The sequence below is a fragment of the Nerophis ophidion genome, linkage group LG28, assembly GCF_033978795.1.
Source record: "Nerophis ophidion isolate RoL-2023_Sa linkage group LG28, RoL_Noph_v1.0, whole genome shotgun sequence".
Classification (NCBI taxonomy): domain Eukaryota; kingdom Metazoa; phylum Chordata; class Actinopteri; order Syngnathiformes; family Syngnathidae; genus Nerophis; species Nerophis ophidion.
This window is the reverse complement of record NC_084638.1, coordinates 17,711,685-17,726,809: the sequence shown is the minus strand read 5'-3', so window position 1 is coordinate 17,726,809 and position 15,125 is coordinate 17,711,685. Positions and strand designations below refer to the sequence as shown.

Here is a 15,125-nt window from a genome sequence, read left to right as displayed (position 1 = left end):
GTACAAAACAGAACATTTGCCGTTTCTTCAAAAACATTTGCTATTAAACAGCTGGCACACAAGGACCAAACAGAAAGTTTGGTAATATGGATGTTAACAATATCCATGTGAATGTCCATATAAGACGGAAGTCAATGCCTGTAAATGTTCTTCATGGAGTGTTAGGGCCAGGGGACGTCCTGGTGACACTTCTGATTGATAATAAAGAAAAGAAGAACAATAGGAAACACGTATTAGGAGTATGTTAGAAGCACAGCCTGTGGTGAAAAAAAAATTAAATAATAATAATAATAATAATAATATATATATATATATATATATATATATATATATATATATATATATATATATATATATATATATATATATATATATATATATATATATATATATATATATATATATAAATACAAATACAATACAAACTTTAGGCACTCACCAATTTCTTTCTCCAGGGAAACTTTCTGCTGCTCTTCCTGCGGCCACAAAGAGCGGTCCTAGTGCCCTCCATGTATCCTAACCGCCATTGAACAAACAAAACAAAAAAAAATACGAACGACGAAGCCACCTTGGAAGTGGTCCATGGAAAGGTTGATATTGCGACCTCCTGTACTGTAGAATGTAGTATGGACCATAGGACAGGACGAAGAAGTCCCGTTAAGAAGCTGTGGAGGCCTAAGATGCTCTACTAGTCTGCTGGAAATCCAAAGAAGACGAAGGAGTAAAAAGCAAAATGGCGTTTGATAGAGAAGGCCTAAACGTGGCCACTGGCCATTATTGTTTCTCTATTTGTATTTAGTGCATACATGTACGCATATATGTCGTGTAGTAGATGAAACATTGCTAGTCATTGTTTGTATCCGGATACATTAGTCTGAGCCCACTTTATCGCCTCTTGTGCTAGTTAGCTTAGCTTGTTAGCTGCTAACAAAGAGACGCGGACGTTTTCAACACATCGCTAAGTAGAGATCAAATGTGAGTGTAAAGTGTTGTGATTGTGTGAAAATGTGCGAAAGAACGATAGCAAAGTATGAGGAGGAACTTTATTCAACAAAAGAGGAGAAGGAGCAACAACATCAACTACTGGACGCTGTTTTCAAGAAACATCAAATTGTGTTACACAGAACAGGTTTGTTTAGTTCTTACTCTCACATCTTTACTAACTTTATATTTCATTATTAACACTTTTATTCAATAAGAAGATGATTTATACTGTGGGAATGATGCAATGCTTTGATTTAGATTGTTCATGAAAACGAAACCGTTTGAGGTTGATGTTCCTCTCAGTTTGTAACAATGTGTGATTGATTGATTGATTGATTGAAGGACTTATGAGAAGTTTGCATAGGAAAGGGTACACTTTCATCACGGTACACATTCAATGCTGCAAGAAAGCCTGAGATGGATTCAGTTGAAATATATTTTAATTCACACATTGCTATATAGAAAGTAGCATTTCGATGCAAATATACTGCAAGAAAATATAGTTCAAATAGTTAAAAGGCTTTGTATATTCCCAGTTACGAGTAGCCACAATGTGTAATGTCTTTCCTTTTTGATAAGGAGTTCCACATTTTGGTTGTATAGAAGACACACAAATTAGAACCTTTTTTGGAGTGAGCTCTGAGTTTAACGTGATTTGTACAACTACCTTTGATGTTGTAATGGTGAATATATTTTACATTTTTGAAATATTTGGTTGTTTTACTATTCACACTTTTAACACAACACACAAAACAACACATGTAATGTCAGTGTGTTAACAGTGTCAGTCCAAAACCATTTATATTCTCTATTCATTTTATTTAATTATTTACCCAACAGATGTCCAGCAGCCCCCTCACATTAAAGAGGAAGAGGAGGCTCCACAGCCCCCCCACATTAAAGAGGAAGATGAGGAAGTGTGGATCACTCAGGAGGAAGAGTGTCTTCTAGGGCAGGAGGAGGCTGATCTCAGCAAGTTTCCACTGACTGTTGTCTCTGTGAAGACTGAAGAGCATGAAGACAAACCACCTGAGTCCTCACAGCTTCATCACAGTCCAAGTAAGCACAACATCCACATATCATTTTATTCTCAGGTCATTCAATCCATCACAACTCTCCCGTCCAAAGGCAAAACCTAGTAACTCACTTCTAGCTGATTTTGAGAAAACAAATTTTAAACCAATCTATCTTGGTGCTGTCTTACAAAGATCTACAAAGTCATCAAACGTATAGATGTTTTCTTGAGCTTTCATTTTCTTGCCGATTGAGCCATGGATTGAATCTGCTCTCATGAACGTGTGCCCTTTCTCCAGATATTTTATCACAATCTCCGGTGGGCCCCATTCTGCGTTTGCACATTGGGCAAGAGCCGTGTACAGCGTCCAGTTTTTATTTTGACCTCCACAGTTATCTGCCCAAAAGAGTATGCAAGGGGAAGAATCAAGAACAATACATTCAATGAAGGAGCTTGCAACGTCCTGGCCAATCTTCCAAATATCCCCTCGTGCCATAATATCACATAATCAGGTTGACCGTCGGCCCTCATTCGTGCAAATGTCTCATTAAAGACGATAAGGCGACTGACAAAGAAGCTCCGATTGGTCCCTTGAGATACTAGGTTTTTCTGTTGTATCTACGCGGTTATGTGGTAGTTGCTAGGTCCTGCCATGCGCGTAACAGCTTACTTACGGAACAAATTACAATATCGCATACTCTAATGTAAAACATATCACCTAGGAACTCCAAAATTATTATCAGCTCAGTTTTGACCAAAATTGAGTTACTGGGTTTTGCCTTTGGACGGGAGAACTGGACTCTTCACTTTGTCTTAGAAGACGTTTGTCCTCTCATCCAAGTAGGCTTCATCAGTTCATGCTCATAGACTTAAAGTCTTAAATCTAATCATTAGAATTTGGAGGGGAACTGTACTTTTTTGGGGAATTTTTCTATCATTCACAATCATTATAAATTACATGATAGTGGATATAAAAAAATATATATAAAAAAAATCACATTCTAACAAGGGCTGGGCGATATGGCCTTTTTTTAATATCTCAATATTTTTAGGCCATGTCACAATACACGATATGTATCGCAATATTCAGCCTTAGCCTTGAATGAACACTTGATGCATATAATCACAGCAGTATGATGATTCTATGTGTCTACATTAAAATATTCCTCTTCATACTGCATTCATATATGCTACTTTTAAACTTTCATGCAGAGAGGGAAACCACAACTAAGTCAAATTAGCAAAACTGTATTTACTAAAGTTAATAAGCAGTAGCACAAATATTCATGTAATTTCCAAACAGAAAGTGCAAGATTGTCAGAGACATTTTAAAACAATCTCTTAGTGCACTTTTGTGCATGATGTCACTAAGTTGACATATCAAAACAACACTAAATTAAAGTTCACTTTTTGTACAGAACGCCACTACCAGTGCCTCCCTCGTGACATGTTCAAAGTTCTTCCAGAGGTGGGAATTGAAAATTTCTCTGACAGGAGACTCTGCCAGACGTTCCCAGCAAACCCTCACAATGCGTTTGGGCCTGCCAGGTCTGTCCGGCATCCTCCCCCACCATCGCAGCCAACTCACCACCAAGTGGTGATCGGTAGAAAGCTCCGCCCCTCTCTTCACCCGAGTGTCCAAAAGATGAGACCGCAATTCCGATGACACAACTACAAAGTCGAACAGGGAACTGCGGCCTAGGGTGTCCTGGTGCCAAGTGCACATATGGACACCCTTATGTTTGAACATGGTGTTTGTTATGGACAATCTGTGACGAGCACCAAAGTCCAATAATAAAACACCACTCAGTCAGGACCCGTCCCCCCACCCGAAGGCGGAGGGAAGCTACCCTCTCGTCCCCCAGCCAGGTTGAACTTCAACTTGCAGGCTTTGAGCCGGGGGGCAACAAGAATTGCAAACCCCAGCCTCTCACTACTGGCAACGCCAGAGTGGAAGAGAGTCCAGCCCCTCTCGAGAGAATTGGTTCCAGAGCTCTTGCTGTGCGTCGAAGTGAGTCCGACTATATCTAGCCAGAACTTCTCCACCTTGCGCACTAGCTCAGGCTCCTTCCCACCCACGAGGTGATGTTCCTCGTCCCATGAGCTAGCTTATGAAGCCGAGGATCAGACCGCCAAGTGCCCTGCCTTCGACTGCCACCCAGCTCGCATTGCACTCGATCTCTATGGCCCCTGCTATGTGTGGTGATCCCATTGGAGGGGGGACCCATGTAGCTTCTTTGGGCTGTGCCCGGCCGGGCCCTATGGGGAAAAACCCCGGCCACCAGGCGCTTGCCACCATCGTGTCCCACCCCCGGACCTGGCTCCAAAGGGGGGCCCCGGTGACCCGCGTCCGGGCGAGGGAAATCTGGGTCCTTCGTGTGTATTTTTCATGAAGGTCTTCGAGCTGCTCTTTGTCTGATCCCTCACCTAGGACCAGTTTGTCTTGGGAGACCCTACCAAGGGGGCATAAAGCCCCCAGATAACATAGCTCTTAGGATCATTGGGACATGCACACTCCTCTACCATGATGAGGTGGCAGCTCAGGGAGGAGTATATATATATATATATATATATATATATATATATATATATATTTATATATATATATATATATATATATATATATATATATATATATATATACTTATTAGAGATGCGCGGTTTGCGGTCTCATCCAAGGAGTCGGGCGGGTGACATGACGAAAAAAAAGATTTTAATTAGATTCGGGCAGGTGGCGGTTGAATCATTCGGAGATATTTGATATACATGGTTCAGGGATCGGTATCCTTTACCATTCAAAGAGCCATTTAGGACCAGTGTCACAAAGCGAAGAAGACAATAGCAGACGCCAACATTCTCTAGAATGACTGCTGGCAGTCTTCCAGTTAATAAGTATTAGGGCGTGCCATGAAGCCATTGACTTTGTCGCCATCTACAACATGTACGAGCTGCTTGTCAGTCCAGCAACTTGATGTATGTGGCTTCCGCAGACACACGCATCATCACTGGGTGACACAGAGTACACTGATGGTTGTGATATAAACAATTTTAGCACTCTTACTAATATGCGCCACGCTGTGAAGCCACACCAAACAAGAATGACAAACACACTTCAGGAGAACATCCTCACAGTAACACAACATAAACGCAACACAACAAATACCCAGAATCCTTTGCATCCATGACAATTCCTGACTATTTTATACACCCCGCTAGCAGCAAACCCCGCCACCCCCGTGCGTCGGTCAGGTGGGCGGGGTTGGGGGCGCGGGGGTGTAAAATATATTCAGGAAGTATCACGGATGCAAATGATTCTGGTAATTGTTGTGTTACTATGAGGATGTTCTCCCGAAATGTGTTTGTCATTCTTGTTTGGTGTGGCTTCACAGCGTGGCGCATATTAGTAAGAGTGCTAAAATTGTTTATATCACAACCATCAGTGTACTCTGTATCACCCAGTATGCCTTTCAATCTTGTACTTGTGATTGCGGAAGCTGCATACAACATGTTGTTGGACTAACAATCAGTTTGTACATGTTGTTGACGGTGTCAAAGGCACTGGCTTCACAGCACGCCCTTATTCTTGTCATCAGGATGAACGCCATTGAATATTCGCGAGAACGTTAGCGGCACCCATTGTCTTCTTTACTCCGTGAAACGGGTTTAAATAGCTCTTTGAGTGGTAAAGGTTGCCGACCTCTGATGTATTTCAACGGGCGGGTGGCGGGCGGTTGCGGTTCTGATAAAATGTTGGTTCGGGTGTACGGCGGGTGGATGACGACTTTGGTGATGCGGTTGCGGATGATATAATTGCCTATCCGCGCATCTCAAATATATATATATATATATATATATATATATATATATATACATATACTGTGCATATATATATATGCAGTATACATATATATATATATATATATATATATATATATATATATATATATATATATATATATATATATATATATATATATATACACATCAGGGGGGTCGATGTGGACATGGTAGAGGATTATAAATACCTCGGAGTACACATCGACAACAAGCTGAATGGGTCAAAACATGCTGAGGTCCTCTACAACAGTGGTCCCCAACCTTTTTGTATCCGCGGACCGGTCAACGCTTAATAATTTGTCCCGCAGCCCGGGACAAATATATATATATATTTTTATTTATTTATTTATTAATTAATTTTTTTATAAAAAATTCTTCCGCGGTCCGGTGGTTGGGGACCACTGCTCTACAGGAAGGGACAGCGCCGCCTCTACTTCCTCGGGAGGCTATGATCTTTAAACGTCCGTACAAATATGTTGAAGATGTTCTATGATTCGGTGGTGGCGAGCGCCTTCTTGTACGCCGTGGTTTGCTGGGGCAGCGGGCTGAGAGTGAAGGACGCAAACAGACTGGACAAGTTGGTAGAGAAGGCCAGTAATGTGGTGGGAGTGGAGCTGGACTCTCTGGCGGTGGTGTCAGAGAGGAGAAGTCTAGCAAAACTCCTAGCCATTATGGACAACACCTCCCACCCACTACACGTAGACCTTGCGGAGAGAATGAGCACGTTCAGTGGAAGGCTCAGACTACCAAAATGTAACACGGAACGACACAGGAGGTCCTTCATACCGACAGCCATCAGACTGTATAAAACATATGTTCCTTGACTGCACTTAAATGTAGAATATATGTAGAATATATTTAAATTATTCATATATTATATATAATATAAGTAATGTATTATTTATTATTATTATTGTTTATTGTGAGCAAACTGGGCTTCACGGTGGAAGAGGGGTTAGTGCGTCTGCCTCACAATACGAAGGTCCTGCAGTCCTGGGTTCAATCCCAGGCTCGGGATCTTTCTGTGTGGAGTTTGCATGTTCTCCCCGTGAATGCGTGGGTTCCCTCCGGGTGCTCCGGCTTCCTCCCACTTCCAAAGACATGCACCTGGGGATAGATTGATTGGCAACACTAAATTGTCCCTGGTATGTGAATGTGAGTGTGAATGTTGTCCGTCTATCTGTGTTGGCCCTGTGATGAGGTGGCAACTTGTCCAGGGTGTAAACCGCCTTCTGCCCGATTGTAGCTTAGATAGGCGCCAGCGCCCCCCGAGACCCCAAAAGGGAATAAGCGGTAGATAATGGATGAGGATGGGTGAGCAAACTGGGGTGCTGAATTTCCCCCAGGGATCAATAAAGTACTTTCTATTCTAGTCTATTCTATTCTATTCTATATACAGTACAGTGAGGTCCACAAGTATTTGCACACCCTGCAATTTTGCAAGTTCTACCACTTAGAAATTAGTGAGAGGTCTGAAATGTTCATCATGGATGTATTTCCACTGTTAGAAACATAATTGAAAAAGAAAAATCTGGAAATCACATTGTATGATTTTTTAATGATATATTAGTATGTTACTGGGGTTCATAAGTATTTGCACATGTGAGAATCAGCAATAATTATGACTCTCAAAGAGATGTCATTCTACCTTAAAAAAGTCCACCTTCAACCCACAACTAATCACCCACCCACCAGCCTTTTGAGCTCATTAAAGTCACGTGTGCAGCCCACAGTCAGTCAAGGTCCTCCTTCTACCATGGGCAAGACCAAAGAGCTGTCAAAAGAAGCCAGAGACAAAATTGTAGGGCTCTGCAAAGCTGGAAAAGGCTATGGGACAATTGGGAAACAGCTTGGTGAGAATAGATCAACTGTTGCAGCAATTGTTAGAACATGGAAGAGGCTACACATGACTGCTAATCTACCTCGGACTGGGGCTCCTTGTAAGATCTCTCCTCGTGGGGCATCACTCATGATAAGAAAAGTGAGGATTTAGCCCAGAACTACACGGCAGGAGCTGGTGAATGACCGGAAGACAGCTGGGACCACTATTTCCAAGGCTACTATCAGTAGAACACTACGGCCTAGTGGTTTAAAATCATGCATCGCACGGAAGGTTCCCCAGCTTAAGCCAGCCCATGTCCAGGCCCATCTGAAATTTGCCAATGGCCATCTGTATGATCCAGAGGAGTCATGGGAGAAGGTCATGTGGTCAGATGAGACCAAAATGGAACTTTTTGGTATAAACTCCACTCGTCGGGTTTGGAAGAAAAAGAAGGATGAGTATCATCCCAAGAACACCACCAGTGAAGCATGGGTGTGGAAACATCATGCTTTGGGGGTGCTTTTCAGCAAAGGGGACAGGACGACTGCACCCGATTAAGGAGAGGGTGAACGGGGCCATGTATTGAGAGATTTTGGCCAAAAACCTCTTTCCCTCATTTAGAGCATTGAAGATGGATCGTGGCTGGGTCTTCCAACACGAAGCACACAGCCAGGATAACCAAGGACTGGCTCCATACCGAGCATATCAAGGTTTTGGAGTGGCCTAGCCAGTCTCCACATTGTGTTGGTCGGTGACAGCCCCGAAACCTGACAGATCTAGAGAAGATTTGTGTGGAGGAGTGGGCCAACATCCCTGTTGCCGGGTGTGCAAACCTGCTGAAGAACAATAGGAAACGTTTGACCTCTGTAATTGCATTGTACACTAAATATTAAAACTAATATTCTCATGTGTGCAAATATGTATGAACCCCAGTAACATGCACATAAATCATTAAAAAAATCATACAATGTGATTTCCGGATTTTTCATTTTTGATTATGTCTCTAACAGTGGAAATACATCTATGATGAACATTTCACATATCTCTCTAATTTCAAAGTGGGAGAACTTGCAAAATTGCAGAGTGTGCAAATACCTGTGGACCTCACTGTAAAAAAAACCAAAAAAAAAAACCCATGTGTTTATATATATGTATATATACACACCGTATTTCCTTGAATTGCCGCCGGGTATATAGTATGCGCCTGCTTTGAATTACATTTTCAAAATGGAGGAGGCTGATTTCAATACCGGTAATTTGAAATTGCATAAAGGGAAGAAGATTACGAACTATTCAGTAGGATTTAAGGTCCAAGCTATTGAATACCGGTATGCTAAAAGGAACAGTAAGAAGTTATGTTTTATTAATATACCGTAGCTGCATGGGTCAAATATGAGTCATTAAATGACTCCCACCTCCTGGTGGTAGAGGGCGCTAGTGATCCTTCTTGCGACTACTCGGCTGCAGAAGAAGCGACAACGAGTGACGTGATATGTGCTGGGAACGGATATGACGCGAGTGGTGCACGACGGACCTTTTAGGATGTAACACCACAACTTTTATGCTAGCTATGTAAACAACCGGGCTGAAATAAAGCATGTTCCAGTTGTAAATACACAGTGTATTATTTATACAATAACACTTCCTGGTGGCAGCGGTGGGATAAAGAGATCACCCATGGAGCAGAACGGGAGGGGGAGGTTCCCGAATTCTGTCGTCGCCCGCACGTGAGGAGCCGAGCTAACTGATAGCAGCGGTCTGATAGCAGTTTTCTAAACTGGACTTTCAGTCGAAGCAGGAAGTAATAAAAGGAAGATCTCCATTGAGATAGAGAGACTTTTAAAACTCAAGAAAGATAAGGAAGACTTCTATAAATGAGTTATCGATGCTTTTGATCAGAAGGAGCTGGCATGGACTTAATTTAAAAGTAAAGGTAAGACCATAATAAAGTTTTTTTTATTAAATGTGCTTTTCATGATGTATCCTTACATCACACTCAAATTTTTACTGCATGCCTTTGGTAAGTGCCGGAGTGAGAAGAGGTTTTAAAATAATTAGCGCATGCTTAGCTTTACCACATGCCTTTGGTAAGCGCCGGTGTGAGAAGAGGTTTTAAATTAATTAGCGCCCGGGTGGCGATTCAAGGAAATAACGGTAAATATATACACACATACTTTTTTAAAATTCATTTTGGCCAAAGGGGGCACATTTCGATTTCTTACATCCACTTTTTATTACATATGTTGACCAGAAGGGGAGCACTTTTAAAACCGACACACAGTCAATTTGAAAAATTCTTCCTTTTTGGGACCACCCTAATTTTGATAGATTTCACTACCAGGGGTGCAAATGAGACATTGGGACCATGATTTTTGTCCCAACTTGTTCACACCTCCTCATATGGAAGCTACTTTTCCTTGTTGGTGTCTCAAGAAGGGTAGAAATACAAGAACAAATAAATGAATGCATACAGTGGAGTGCGGGGACCCCTCGAGGTAGTTGTAAGGTGTCCTTAGCTAAATGACAGATAGTTAACAGCAATGAACCCTCACTGGGTCCATTTCTACACTCTCAGTTACATTGACATTGATATTATACATGTGGGCCAATAGATAGAAGTGCTGTTAAATGTAGCTTTGATGTGGCAAACTACTTTTGCAGTGTAGCGTGTAGTGTAGTTTGCTACAATTCTCTGAGGATAGCTTAGCTACATTTAATTGAGAGTAACTTGTAGCTTAGCTTACTACATGTTCCAGGTCGCTTACCCATCAATGTTTATTTGGCCTAGCTCACATGTGAATAGTTTGAATACTGCGAACTTCAATACAGTGACACCTCATTTGTTTTTTATATTCTGCAGACGTCCAGCAGGTGTCAGCAGAGAGTCATGAACAGATTCCCTCCAAGCAGCAGGAGTGGAGCTCCAGTGTGGGACAGAAGGAGTTACAGGCCTCATCCCACATTAAAGAGGAAGAGGAGGAACTGTGGGAGCAGCTTCAAAGGTTGGAGGAGGCTAATGATGAAGATGAAGCTCAATCCTTACAGCTTCTTCACAGTCAAAGTGAGGAGAACAGAGGGGCCGAGCTTGTAAGTCAACACATCACAGAAGCTGATGGAGAGCATTGTGAAGATATAAAGTCAGAACCAGACAGCATCTTTGCTCCACTGTCAGACATGGACCACATGATGTCAGACTCTTCTGATCACAGTGACCACATCCAAAAACCTTTGGAGAGTAAAAATGACTCTAAAGGTGATACGAGACATCACACTAACAACACACACTTTGACTGCTCTGAATGTGGGAAATCATTTAGACGCAAGAGTAATTTTACAGTACACATGAGAATACATACTGGAGAGAAACCTTTTACTTGCTCTGTTTGTAAGAAGAGTTTCTCCACAAAGCAACACATGACCAGGCACATGAGAATACACACTGGAGAGAAACCTTTTGCTTGCTCTGTTTGTCAGAAGAGTTTCTCCAGAAAGCGTAACATGACCACACACGTGAGAACACATACTGGAGAGAAACCTTTTACTTGCTCTGTTTGTAAGAAGAGTTTCTCCATAAAGCTTGCAATGGCCACACACATGAGAACACATACTGGAGAGAGACCTTTTACTTGTTCTGTTTGTAAGAAATCTTTCTCCAGAAAGCTTGACATGACCAAACACATGAGAATACACACTAGAGAGAAACCTTTTACTTGCTCTGTTTGTAAGAAGAGTTTCTCCATAAAGCTTGCCATGACCACACACATGAGAACACATACTGGAGAGAAACCTTTTACTTGCTCTTTTTGTGGGAAGAGTTTTTCCAGAAAGCCAGACATGACTACACACATGAGAATACATACTGGAGAGAAACCTTTTACTTGCTCTGTTTGTAAGAACAGTTTCTCCAGAAAGCTTGACATGACTACGCACATGCGAACACATTCTGGAGAGAAACCTTTTCGTTGCTCTGTTTGTAAGAAGAGTTTCGCCAGAAAGCGTAACATGACCACTCACATGAGAATACATACTGGAGAGAAACCTTTTACCTGTTCAGTATGTAAGAAGACATTTTCCAGAAAGCTTGACATTACCAGACACATGAGAAGACATACCGGAGAGAAACCTTTTGCTTGCTCAGCTTGTGCTAAACGATTCAACACTAAATATGAAATTATATCACACATGAGAACACACACTGGAGAGAAACCGTTTAGTTGCACTGTGTGTGTTAAAAGGTTCAGGTTTAAAAATCAGGTCAGTAAACACAAGTGTGTAACAGACATGGAAGCTGTAGGGATTTAAAAACACTTAAACCGTGATTGTGCCAAATGTACTTTAAAAAAACAGCATGTGTAATATGAATGTATATTTGATGTTGTATGTAGTGCTTCTCATCTATTAGTGTTATATTTTGTCCTGGAATGACTTTTTAATGTATGTGTATTTATTGAATATAATATATGTAGTTACTATTTATTTATATTTTCTCATTGTTAATGTGAGGACTTCTTATTATTCCTTTGGGTTTTTATCCATTGCATTTTTATTGATGTTATTAAGTATGAATGAATACAATAACAAAATGTGGACTCTGGTAGATTAGCAGCATTGTTACATCATGGATGTTAACTACTGCAAAACGTCAACAAAGAATAAAAAGGCTGAAGTTAGCAACACATCACTGATCTTTAGAGCCATCGTGACTGGAGTTGGTTGTTTTTATTGCTGCATTTGTACTTATTTTACCTCACAGCTTCACTTTTAATCCTAAAGTCTTCTTCAAATTCAATATTGTTGTAGGCTCATACGATTCATGTTTATGATGTATGTAGTCCGTGGAAAGGGTTGTTGTCCCTTGTGGATCCATTTGTTCACTTGCACAGATACATCTTCATCATCATCATCTTCATCATCATCATCAGACGTAACCGGTCCACTACTGGACGAAACCTTAGCATTAATGTTTTAATATAAGTGTGACTTCATTATTTCTTGATAATAAGACCAAAAATACAGATTTAAGCACTGTATTAGAGTGCCTCTTGTAATAGTATAACTCGCCACCCTGAGAAGTGGGGGCGATCATTAGCTAGCAGATGCATGTTGCTGTCATGTTTTATCAGTATTTATGTTTAATTTTTTGTCAGATCCAAGTTTTATTGCTCTGCTGATTAGATTAATTACTATGGCTGCCTATATATATATATATATATATATATATATATATATATATATATATATATATATATATATATATATATATATATATATATATATATATATATATATATATATATATATATATACACACACACACACACACACACACCTATGGTCATGAGCTTTGGGTTATAACCGAAAGGATAAGATCACGGGTACAAGCGGCCCAAATGAGTTTCCTCCGCCGGGTGGCGGGTCTCTCCCTTAGAGATAGGGTGAGAAGCTCTGTCATCCGGGAGGAGCTCAAAGTAAAGCTGCTGCTCCTCCACATGGAGAGGAGCCAGACGTGGTGGTTCGGGCATCTGGTCAGGATGCAACCCAAACGCCTCTCTAGGGAGGTGTTTCAGGCACATCCACCCGGTAGGTGGCCAAGGGGAAGACCCAGGACACGTTGGGAAGACTATCTCTCCCGGCTGGCCTGGGAACGCCTCAAGATCCCCCGGGAAGAGCTGGACAAAGTGGCTGGGGAGAGGGAAGTCTGGGCTTCCCTGCCAGGGCTGCTGCCCCCGCGACCCAACTTTGGATAAGCGGAAGAAGATGGACGGATGGATTCTGCTTTCATGGATAAATGTTTGCCTTTTAAACATTGTTTTAACATTATCTGATTTTTTTACAGACTTTAAACAAGTCACTAACAAGCTAAGCTAACTACAGAGCTAAGCTAACAAACAAATGAGACGATTTTATCCTTGAATAAATAATGAAATATGTATTTTATCTGACATTAATATTTACAAACTGGAGGAAAAATAATAACACTTCCTTTTTTTTTCTGCGTCGATGTTTTTTCACGACAGTTCGTACACTTGACGTTACAAGATGGTACGACTCTGCTCTCGTGAGATGTGTCATGCGCAGGAGAGTCAAAGGAGCGTTGTAGTTTGTTTGCATATCAAGACAGACTGATATATAATAATAACAAATATATTTAACACCAAAATATCTTAATAATGTTAGAATAATTATGTACATATTATCACACAACTCTTATGCTTTAGGGTTGTTGCTATAGTTATCAATTGTGCTGAAGTTGTACTTTTTCTATCTGTGCAAAGCCAGTTGTCTCGTATCAGTGTTTGTTTCCAGAATTGGCCTGCTGACTGCCAAGGGCAAACATTGAGTACTAGGACACAGATATCACGGAGAGGACAGGGCGATATCACGAGTGTCAGCACATTTGCATTTTATTAATAATCTTATATTGTGTCTAACTGGGGCTGTTAAGATTACCCCTTTCCTTCAGCGACAGACTCAGTGATGTAACCAGTGACCTCCCAAATAAATAGAGGAAGCACGTGGGCAGGATTTTAGAGCATAGTTTGGATCGGTAACTAGAGTTCAGCCCAAACGTCTCTCCTCATTGAGACAAGTTGAACTGTGTCTCTGTATGATTCCTTGCTTCTTGTCTGTTTAATTGATGTCATCAGTGTTTGAACCTGACACGAATATAATAATACATATTGTATTCGAATAAAATTATATATATATATATACATATTTATACATTTATACTTAATGTTTACATATATGTGTGTATTTATACACACAATCACTCACACATTTAATACAAGTATAAAAGAATACCATAAATAAAACTAGACATTTAAAGGAAGTGTATGCATGAAATAACATAAAATTATGTTTACACTGCTAAAAATATGGTATATATATATATATATATATATATAAATATACATATATACATACATACATACATACACATATATATATATATATATATATATATACATATATATATATATATATATATATAAACATTCAAACACTCGGGACCCTTTAGTGTTGCCAATCAACCTAACCCGGAGAAAAACAATAGAACATAATATATATTAATAATGTAATATAGATTTTAACTACGTGAACTCACATATTTAACTTTAATGTACTTCTACTAATCTATTAACCCTGCAACAACACTACTTTGCACAGCTTCTTTCTCAAGATGCTAGTCTGCATTTGCAGTGTGGAGCTTTGCAACATGTTGTGCCAAGATACTGATTTAATAGATCATTTAAGAATAAAATGGCCTATTAGCTTAATTACATGATTGTCAAATATCACTTTCATCATTTTACTCAAGTCTTATGAACAAAACATTTTTAGTTTTCTTGTCCTGACATAGCAGACGTCTAAAAGGCAAACATGTATCCATGAAAGTATGTAGTAGCTGCTGGTGGTGTGTTTGACAGAGAAGCAGCTGGAAGGAGATACCGTAGAAGTCCAGTC

The 15,125-nt window shown here is 40.4% G+C and overlaps 2 protein-coding genes across 5 annotated transcripts in view; one reads left to right on the top strand and one right to left on the bottom strand.

Moving 5' to 3' along the window:
* LOC133545389 (gastrula zinc finger protein XlCGF57.1-like) overlaps positions 1-15,125 on the bottom strand; it is a 262,634-nt gene that overhangs the window by 106,415 nt on the left and 141,094 nt on the right. The gene's annotated exons all lie outside the window — the stretch shown is intronic.
* Positions 476-12,336, top strand: LOC133545401 (gastrula zinc finger protein XlCGF57.1-like). Its single transcript, XM_061890950.1, has 3 exons — positions 476-1,129; positions 1,825-2,043; positions 10,519-12,336. Exons 1-3 carry the CDS (start codon positions 1,006-1,008, stop codon positions 11,958-11,960), a joined length of 1,785 nt encoding a protein of 594 aa, XP_061746934.1. The 5' UTR covers positions 476-1,005; the 3' UTR covers positions 11,961-12,336.

Excerpts from the sequence above, each read along its gene's own strand:
- LOC133545401 (XM_061890950.1), top strand. The coding sequence starts at position 1,006 with ATGTGCGAAAGAACGATAGCAAAGTATGAGGAGGAACTTTATTCAACA. Across the intron at positions 1,130-1,824 it reads AATTGTGTTACACAGAACAG|ATGTCCAGCAGCCCCCTCAC; the intron begins GTTTGTTTAGTT and ends TTTACCCAACAG. Across the intron at positions 2,044-10,518 it reads ACAGCTTCATCACAGTCCAA|ACGTCCAGCAGGTGTCAGCA; the intron begins GTAAGCACAACA and ends TATATTCTGCAG.